We start from the raw sequence: 10,570 nt of genomic DNA, 5'->3' as shown, positions 1-10,570 counted from the left end.
TGTGTCAGTTCAGTGGCTCCTCTGCGCAGAGCAATCATACCCTAGAATGGAACAAAAAGTGCCAAAGGTGAGTTTATTAGCAAAGGTGAGGACTGCAATAAATATTTGAGTAATCTGAGGTTACAGAGCCCAGGTATGGAATGTTCAAATAGAAGCTTTGTGCGCTCCATATTATGCATTTGGCCTCATTAACCTATTTTTCAACATTAGTTATATGAAGAATAGTGGTAGCCACATTTTACAGGGGTCTTAATAACGTTCAGTCTATATAGACCTTATAAGGGCATTAACAAATATTTACCTTAATATTGCATTTTATTAATAGTAGTTTATTGTTATAGCTTCTCACATACTTGTTCTACTTGGTTTACTCTCCATTTAAATCTGGGAGACTGGGATTGCTAAATACAAATATTCACAAGAAATTAGACATCTGCATATGAAGTATTCCATATACAGTGCTAAGTGCTAATTCCAATAAATAAATGTATATTAACGTTGTATTTGGGGCATAAAACCTTTCATTTATGGACAAGAGGCCTTTGCAAACCATGATATTACTTTGATGATTATTACATCACTGTGTTCTGCATATTATGTGAAGAGATTACATCTCTCACATATGAGCTTCCTGTAGAAAAATAGAGGAGGAAGCAGACACAAGTCCAGTAACTTTGCACAAGGAAAGAGCAGAACTAATTCATTTTTCATAGGAAATTACAGCGCAGTGGCAACGTTACGCACTTATTAATGTATAGATTCGGAAGAAATACACAAAGCACACCATAATTCAAGTAAGAATACACATTCCTTGTGTATGTAGACTATTTGCTTTTTCAGGCATTTCAAACACTGATGTGTAAATTCCAGTCGATCCCTGTGTATAGGCAGAGGGCCTTCCTTTTTAAGGTCGGATTTACACATGATCTGCTTAAAAAGCATCAACATGTGCTGTACTGAGACTTTATTCTTTTGATTAGACTGCTAAACAATCTTAAAAATAGGATACATCAGAATTCTCCCCAGAATTTTTTTCAACTGGGTGAGAAGTTGTAGACTGGTGGTGACCCCTGTTTCCTGACCCAACTTTTCAGTAACCACCTAAAAACAGCCAGGTAGTTACAAAAAAGTGCTAGGTGGTGTGCCCAGCTAAAAGGACTGGAGAGAACACTAAACATGTTTGCAGGGAATCACCCTACAAGGCAGATACATCACTCCAATGTCATTTTAAAAGAAATTTTAAAAAACAGTTTACTTTGCATTACCAAAATGCAAAGTTCTAAACAGACACTAGAAGATTTTTAATTGCCATTAACCAGTATGCAGTCTACAATTACTTCAGACATATTTATATGAATATCGACAGCCTAATGGGCTGAATAATGTGCTTTCAAGTGAACTAATGTTGGCTGTGGAGTAAACGCAGAAGTACTGCTCTTTACAAAAAAAAAAAAAAAAACTGTAACACTTAGTTAAAATCAGTAACAAACACTGTACTCACCGCCTCTACGCATACTGCTTTACACTGTGCGCCATTGAAGTCATCAGTACAGCGAGCTAACTCTTCATAGTTTACGTCAGGGCTGCAGAAGAAGAGAGATAATCTAAGTAAACTAGTCAAAGTTTAAAGCACTTTAAGCATTGTCAGTTAGTCAAAGACAAAATAGGTAGTGAGATGCAGACTTGTTCTTGAATGACTAACACTACCAGAAAACACAGCAATTCAACCGATGGATAAATGTGGCCACATAATATAAAACTATACTTCAATTGTCTTCACAATCAATTAGATACATTTACACTAGCAAAGATTGGGTAGCCAAAAATCCAGGCAACCACAAATATATTGCAAGTAATGTTTTTCATCACTTCCATATACGTGCAGCACAACCGGATAATTAGCATTTTGAGGAGGAGGTTACAAATGGTATCCCTCTTATTTATCGCTTAAGACAGCTTTACATAAATGCTTATGGAAAGAATATGCATTAGGAAGGAATACGGGGGCAAAACTTAGCCAGGTAGAAGTGGATTGAATGTTGCTAGAAAATCCACCCCGAGTCACACTCGGGATTACCGCTAGGGGGTTAAATAACATTGCCCTTTCAGAAGAAATAGCAGCCTCTATGTTTCTGTTGATGGTGTTCTCTAAAAATTAAACATTAACAAAAAAAAAATATTTCTTGGCAGATGTGATAAATTTACCAACTGAAATGCTGTTGGGCCATTACATATTGTAGTTCCCTTTGCCAAAACATTTAACCAGATTCCTAACCTCCCAGCGGTGTGCCAGCAATCACAGGAGACTAAAGGCAGAATCCATGTAGTTAGACCTTCTTTTTAGCATATTAGCTCATAGTTAAGCATTTAGCACCCACTATCAATACAGTGATTCTTTTCTTTCATACCTGACATTCATTTTCCGAGAGTGAATCTGCATGATTCGAGCACGTGCCTCTTCATTAGGCATGGGGAATTCAATCTTGCGGTCCAATCGCCCTGACCGAAGCAATGCTGGATCAAGAATATCTACTCGATTTGTAGCAGCAATAACCTGTAGCAAAATATCAGAAACCAGATATAAATCTACACGCATATAGACTTAAACAGTGTTAGAGAAAGTAAACTATGGGAGCTGTGCTTTTTTGTATGTACATCAAGGGCTTCATGCTCCTTTTTTATTTTAAATACAGAATGACTGAACAAGTATGTAGCCAGTGGAGTCAGACTTCTGAATAAAATAATTGTTCCAAACCAACTTTTTAGGTACGCTAAGATTATAACAGTCCCCAAGCCTAAATCAAGTCAGTAATGCCAGCTCTCCTATTTCTAGCTTGATAGGTTCTGTTTATTGGTTACCGTCACACAGTGCAAGTTATACTCAACCAGATAACCCTTAACTGCAAGTTTGTTACAATCCTATAGTTGTGGGATAAAAAGATCAGAATTACACATGACTTGTATTAAATAAAAATCCATTATTTTATAGCAGATTTACATGGCTTTACCCACATTTAAAATAATTCCTGCTTGCCAATCTTTAATTGGAATATCAACAATTACCAATATATGGTATGTTTGGAGGAAGCATTGAGTCACCTAACTGAAAAAAAAATCTGTCTCAAATCATAACATGTTAAAGGACTACAAAGAGATCCAAACTTCCAATGGGATACTAACAAGATATGACAAGGATGTATAATATTGCAGATGAGTGAAGGTCACATACCTTAACCTGAGTATTGGGCTGGAAACCATCCAGTTGGTTAAGAAGCTCCAACATCGTCCTCTGTACCTCTCTATCTCCAGCCTTCTCACTGTCGAACCTGAAAAACAAAAAAGGAGATGTAAACCCTATACAAGTAACATTGTTTATTTTCATATAAACTTTTACAGTGTTTGACAACACTGAATTATTCACTGTTTTTTTACACTTGGTAAAGCTTGACGGACAAAGTATATTTAACACCAAGGCCGATCTGGGTGGAAACCAAAAACCAAAAAGGTTTTGACGTTTATCATCAACCGAACAACTAACCTTTTCGTTCCAATAGCATCCAACTCATCAATAAAAATAATGGATGGTGCCTTCTCCTTGGCCAGAGCGAAAGCATCCCGGACAAGCTTTGCTCCATCTCCAATAAACATCTGAACTAACTGAGGACCAGCAAGCTTCAGGAATGTAGCCTGAAACACAAAGACAAATGTTACAACCACCTGCTGGTCCCAATTTTTGTGTCCTCATAATACTCAGCCTTCTCCTACCTTGGTTTGTGCAGCACATGCTCTTGCTAGAAGGGTCTTTCCTGTACCAGGAGGCCCGTACATGAGTACCCCTTTAGGAGGCTGGATGCCCAGATTCTCAAATTTCTCTTTGTGGTTCATGGGTAGGACAATGGCTTCTACCAGCTTTAAAAATGGTAAATGATGAAAATTTAGAAAACAATGAAAGATTTTATGCTAAGGAAATGCAAACAAGGTTATATCTTACTTCCTGAATCTGCTTATCCAGACCTCCAATATCACTGTATTGCTCAGTAGGCCTTTCATCCACCTCCATTGCCTTAACACGAGAGTCATATTCTGTGGGAAGTGTCTCCAAGATAAGATAGGAGTCCTTATTTACACCCTGGAAAATAGAAAGCAGATAATATTAGGGCAATTCTGCAGCCATACATCAATATAAAGCTTTGAACCTATAACAGCATTGTATCTTCAGCATATCAACATATTAATTTCAAGTGACAACGCATAAAACCCCAAAAAGTAACATATTTCCGCTTACCTGTGCTTATAATGCGGGGGCTAAAGGTTGTCTCATCAAGACAGGAAGTAAAGAAAATATTGGTTGGGGAATTCTGGAACCCCCATCAGCTTTTTTATTGTGGTTTATGCCCCTAGATCCCAAACACACACTTCCTGTCTGGTGAAAGGTAGTCACAAGTACAGGAAAAGAAAACCCTCTAATGTTTTAGTCCCCTTCAGTGAAGAGGAGACTGTGCAGCGGGGTGCCACTTGCTCATTGTTCATGTCTCCTCCATAGAGCAGAACAGTGCTATGTAGTATGTACAGCGCTCGTTCATGCTTTCAGTCTTTTGTTGTTGGAAAGGATCGCAAAAGATCATAAAAGTCTTAAGTGTGTACACAGCCTTAAGCTGTGTACAGCCTACACAAAACACTACTTGGGAACAATATACTTGTTCTAGGACATTAACCATTGAATATTTCCCCAACCCCCTGACAACACTGAATTTTCCTGAAAAGTTTTACAAGCCTTAGTGGTCTATTTATAAAGCAGTGGATCTGACATCCACTTAACATTCTTTGGTGGAAAATCTTTCAGGTCTCTATGTTGTCAATGGCAGTGACTGATTCTAAACCAGAGAATGTATGGTGAAAGTCAGATGCTTTATGAATATTTACTTTCAATATAAATATTTGACAGTGCTTTATCAAAGGAACTAAAAATACAAAACAAAAAAAAAAAAAACATCACCTAAAATGACCTCTTATGCCTTATATTATATGCCTGGAGAGATAACATTGTGTCCAATTCCATTTCCTGGACATGTTTTATAATTTTTCTTCTAAAAAAACAGCGACTGTTGATTAAATCTCATAAGGTCAGGTTAAATTTAAATAAACCATTAAAAAAATCAATTCACCTCAGCATGTTTTGAACACAGTAAAACAAAAATGTGGCACTTACCTCAATAACGTTGGATACCAGATAGGGGAGAGTTTTGTTTACTTTGATTTTCTCACTGTTTTCTTTAATTTTATCTTTCATTGCTTGTAACTCGTGTGTGACTCGCAAAACTTCACTCTTCATGATCTGAAATAATCAATGATCAATTATTAGTAGGACATACTAGTAAGAAACACCATCAGAAGAACCCCACACTCTGTATATATTAGCCAGCTTCCAATAGACCAAAAGGGTTGCCACAACACTTAGACCTCCTTAACATAAGGAACCCTTGAAATAATTTTCATGTCTTCAGGGACCCCCTGCTTTAATTACTTATTAATTATCCACAGCTCACAGTATATTACTGTGGTGATCAATGGGGAGAATCTCTCGTATATCACACCCTTTTAAAAAGCCAAAATGATCATTGGGGGTCAATTAAACTGACCTGAGAGGGTCAGTTTGCTCATTGTCAAGGAACCCCAAACAACTTCTGGAGGAACCCTGGTTGATAAACATTGGGTTAGAGACAAGATGCCCAACTACTGAAATTTTGCCTTTCTTTGTTTCTTCCGAACATCCAGGGTGTCACCAGGGAGGAGAAACTTGGAAACACTTGTTCTAGTGTCTGTCTAAGATTGGATTTTCCTTACTTTAGAATTATTTCCTTATTTCAGAGTTGTGTCTCAAGTGAAGGAACCTTTAAGGGGTTATAGACTGCTAATAAGAAAACAATACTTGACAAGGACTTTAACTATCCCCTATTTTATTGCCCCCCAAAAAATATTGGCTTTAAATGTACCTTAAAAACAAAATATACGCATAGCCTTACTTCTCTTCACATTGCAGGCATAGTTAATTGATATACAGGTAGTCCCCAGGTTACATACGAGATAGGGACTGTAGGTTTGTTCCTTAGATGAATTTGTATGTAAATCGGAACAGGTACATTATTTTCATAAATGCAATTAGGACAGATGTTTGTCTCAACATATTAGGCAACGTGGTGTCAGTTATTGTATAAAATCCTCAGAGTTAATCACAAACAAAGCAAAAAAAAATAAATAAAAACTATGGAGCCTAGAAATTTTAATAAATTCTGGACCAAACTGTGCTTTGATATGCCAAAGAAACAACTGCAGAGTTTGTCTTGGTCATTAAAGAGTTACAAAAGCTTACGGAAAAGCAAAAGATTTCTTCTGCAAGTCACGTGAACCACCCCCTCAAGCCTCTGTCCTGCACATGAACGAGCAGGGAAGCCCTGTTCGTACCTAGGAGTCGTCATGATGTCCTTAACTCGGGAACTACCTGTATTTAAAAAAAAAACAGGCTCTTCATAAATAAATTATAAGCATACAAATGTGGTTCATACACTACCTTAATTTCACTGTCCAGGAGCCGAGTCCTCTGGATAATCTCTTCTGTGGACATCTTAAGGACCTCCTGTCCAACCCCATCCTGCTAAAAAATAAAATAAAAACAGAGATAAATACCAAGCAGACTTTCATGGATGTTTAACTTAACTTTCTTAATAAACCTAAAGTAAAAAACTGGCAATCAGACCAGGTTTATTGCGGAAAGAACAGGTGATGTCCCTTCTGTATATATCATAACCTGCCTGATCGCTTTATCCCGCTGTCAAAAATCGCTGAGCTGCACTGTAGGAAGTGTATCCCTGCTTCCCCTGTCAGAATGAACTCTGCCAAAACTGAATGACCTGCACAGGAATGGCATCATCTGACTCAATAAAGATGGCTGAAGATTGAAACAAGGAAAACAGAGGAGGGTGAGTGTGTATAAAACATTACAATCAGCCAGGTAAGGTTATTTTATCGTAGAAGGGACATTGTCTATTCTTGCAAAAAAGAACCTGCCTGGTCACAATGTTTAGAAGGAAAAAAAAAAAAGTTTAGTCCCACTTTAAAGCCTAACTGAATAAGTAATGATCAGAATCTTTGCCTGTATTTTACTATGGTATCTTCCCATTCTTTTCTAATATTATGTTTTATTAATATTAAGTGTTTATATAGCACCAACATATTACACAGCATTGTACATTAAATAGGGGTTGCAAATGACAAGACAGATACAGGAGGAGAGGACCCTGCCCAGAAGAGCTTACAATCTAACACTTGTCTATTTGACAAGTGTTACACAAAATGGGAAAAGATTAAAAATTGTCAAAATTGTTTGCTCATTATCAAAACTCGATCTTGATGACAAATGCTTTTATTACTCTTTTTTGAATGTATAGTTGGAAAGCAATTTTTTGTACACTTTTCTTGCCAAAACTTTAATAAAAACTTATTAAAAAAAGATAAAAAAAAAATGTCAAAATTTCAGAAGACTAGTTCCAGTTCTTTCCCTCCAATAAATATCCAAAGTTGGTCTTTATAAATAGGATTCATGGAGAGAAGTAATAAAGCCTCGCACACAAACACTATGCATGCATTTAGCGTGCTCCTATAGGGATTGCCGAAGTCACGACACAAACATGGTGCAGCACAACTAAGAAAATCTATCACAGAATGCGCACAGTGCACATTATTATTATTTAGTATTTATATAGCGCCAACATATTACGGAGCGCTGTACATTAAATAGGGGTTGCAAATGACAGACAGATACAGACAGTGACACAGGAAGAGGAGAGGAACCTGCCCCAAAGAGCTTACAATCTAAGGCCTCATACACACAGGAAATAATAGTCGTTGGAAAGGATCTTTCTTGATCCTTTCCAATGACTATTATTGCACGATGCATAAATGAGCGCTGTACATACAACATCATTCTGCTCTATGCTGTACACACTTCAGATTCTTGTCCAATATCAGCCCTGAGCTGATTATCGGGTGAGAACCATTGGAAGTGTGTACGTAGCTTAATTGGTGGGGTAAGCAGCACACAATAGGGGGGGAGATATGGAATGGTGGGAAGTAGAGGGGGTATAGGAGAGAGAAGAAGACAGGTAGGCGAGTTTTATAAAAATGGGTTTTGAGTGCTCTTTTAAATGAACAGAAAGTTGGAGCAAGCGAATAGGACGAGGAAGACCATTCCAGAGAGTTGAGTCAGCTCTAGAAAAGTCTTGAAGCCGTGTGTATGATGAGGTTATGAGTGAGGACGTCAGTAGTGGGTCATTGGAGGAGCTGGGGGAGTATTTTTGTATCAGGAGGTAATTGATAAGCATCCATAGCTACTTAAAGGTACACCAGTGTTCTCCCAGCGCCCATTAGCCCTGCATTTTATACCAACCACCATTTTTTGGGTGCTTAACAAAACTTTGGGTGACAATACAGCCCCCACCTACAGCTTATTCTCACCCAGCTTAAATAAATACATAATATAAAGCAGAAACATGGGAGATTCACGACTGTCCAACCATTTAGGAACTACAACCCCCAGCATGCCCTAGCAGACATGCAAGTCATTTGTCTGAGCTCTTTATATAGTAATATAATTTTATTGCTTTACATAAGTTATGGCAGCACTTTATTATTTTATGTTTACATTCATAAAAGCTTCCTCCTGGAATCCTGACACCCAGCCTGTGGCCTATTGGTAGTCTTCAGAACCCAGCAATCCTTGGGGATAGGAAGGAGCCTGTCATGGCAATGAATTCTAGCAAGGCTAGGTGTCACCACCACCGGAAGTAATGGGGAACCCTACTCCATGGGGACAGAGATGGATTAAGGTTTTTTAATAAATGTATTATTTATGTTTGTAAGATAAATGTACTATGAGGTGCCACTGTGGCCCTTGAACCGGGTGAACAAGGACCCTGGCTGCTGCGGAACTAACATTCCCAGCACTCCCTGCCGGACTTACAGGTCCCCCACCGCCTTCCTCTACACCTCTACTCAGTCATAGACGAAGCAGCGTCCCCATATCTCATCCTCCTCTCCATTACCCCACCGCCGGCTCCTTACCTCGGCTTCATCCCATACAGACGCCATACTTATGTCTTTACACAGGCCGGGTGAGTTCGCAATTCCAAAGCCGGAAGCTGATAGACATTACCAAGCACCGATTTCCTGTGCGTCCGAAAACTCATCCGCCGCTATTGTTAATAATGGAGCGCGCTGTTGTTTTCCGGGGCGCCATCTTGAGTCCTGGCAAGAACATTAGATTGTATTGGCAGAGATGAAGTATAAGTACTGTACGTGCAGGAAAGAGCTGCTGAGGAAAGCATTCTCCCTGGATACTGTAATACTAAACAATAATGATAAATATAGATATTGGAGCTCCTAATATATACGTAAGTCATATCCAAATCCAAGCACTGCAATTTACTGGACCTAATAATTATTATTGCCCACATGCTGTAACTGTGCAGCTAAGCCCAGACACAGAAAGGCAGAAGCAGCACAAGGAAATAAGCTTGCTCATAGATTTACAGGTCAGAGAGACGAGTTGATCAGTTTGCTGCTTCTCTATTTGCTGTCCAGTCACAGGCTGGGGGAGGGACAAGACCTGTAGGTGTTACTTGAGGTGATCCTAAACTCAGAAATTTCACTTTACAGGGGGAGACAACCCTTTTATGTAAAGTAAAAATTCTGTATATTTTTCAAGTGCAACACCCTTTTTTAATAAAAAAAAAAAAGGTGCAGCACCCCCCCTAATGCTCAATCACCTAGGCAATTGAGAAGAAATGGGAGTGCAAGGCTCTCGGGATACCTATGTCACGTACCCTGGGGGGCTCTTGGGTTCTCCTTCTGCGCATGCCTGAGCACCTCAGAAGGAGCCTTTTTGTGAAAAGGAAAAAAAAATTGCCGATCTCACACATGCGCAGACGGTCAGGTGACGTAGGAAGAAATACCCAGATGAAGAGGCGAAGATGGCGGCGCGCCAGCTCGGGACAGATGCCGGGAAGATGCAGTTTGGAGTTTAGTTCCTCTTTAATATTGCCCACATGCTGTAACTGTACAGCAGAAAACAAACACAGAAAGGCTGAAGCAGCACAAGGAAACAAACTTGCCAATAGATTTGAAGGACGGAGAGATGAGCTGATCAGTTTGTTGCTTCTCTGTTTGCTGTCCAGTCACGGGCTGGGGGAGGGACAAGACCAGTAGGTGTTACCTAACTGCAGGCAAAGTATTATCAGGTCTCTTGCCCTGCAAGATAGAACTGTGCTGTGTGGCATACTTATTTATATCTCACAGATGGACAGAAATACAAAGCTAAAACAGCTCCCGTATATGAATTTCCTTTCTGGATTTATCAGTATTCATGCCATGCAATAAATACCTAAATCTTTACATGAAATGGGAGCCCAGACTGCAGCAATATAGTTTTAGAACATAACGGATCACTGTGATGGGAATGGGCCACTACAGGAGTGGAGATAAGGAGGTGCAAAAGGTGTTCATGCATTAGGGCCCC

General features: G+C 39.1%; 1 protein-coding gene across 1 annotated transcript; it reads right to left on the bottom strand.

Annotated features, from left to right (window-relative positions):
* PSMC3 (proteasome 26S subunit, ATPase 3) lies at window positions 1-9,273 on the bottom strand (the record flags this gene model as incomplete). The annotated part of the gene is given in 10 exon segments (XM_072421544.1): window positions 1-41; window positions 1,502-1,583; window positions 2,409-2,554; window positions 3,230-3,326; window positions 3,539-3,687; window positions 3,766-3,909; window positions 3,992-4,151; window positions 5,166-5,335; window positions 6,569-6,652; window positions 9,118-9,273. Coding segments are annotated over 10 exon segments (1,100 nt in total), but the record flags the coding sequence as incomplete, so codon positions are not given.
* Between the last annotated feature and the right edge of the window lie 1,297 nt (window positions 9,274-10,570).

The sequence above is a fragment of the Pyxicephalus adspersus genome, chromosome 9 (assembly GCF_032062135.1).
Source record: "Pyxicephalus adspersus chromosome 9, UCB_Pads_2.0, whole genome shotgun sequence".
Taxonomy (NCBI): Eukaryota; Metazoa; Chordata; class Amphibia; order Anura; family Pyxicephalidae; genus Pyxicephalus; species Pyxicephalus adspersus.
The sequence above is the reverse complement of the archived record's forward strand: the minus strand, read 5'-3'. Positions and strand labels throughout refer to the sequence as shown.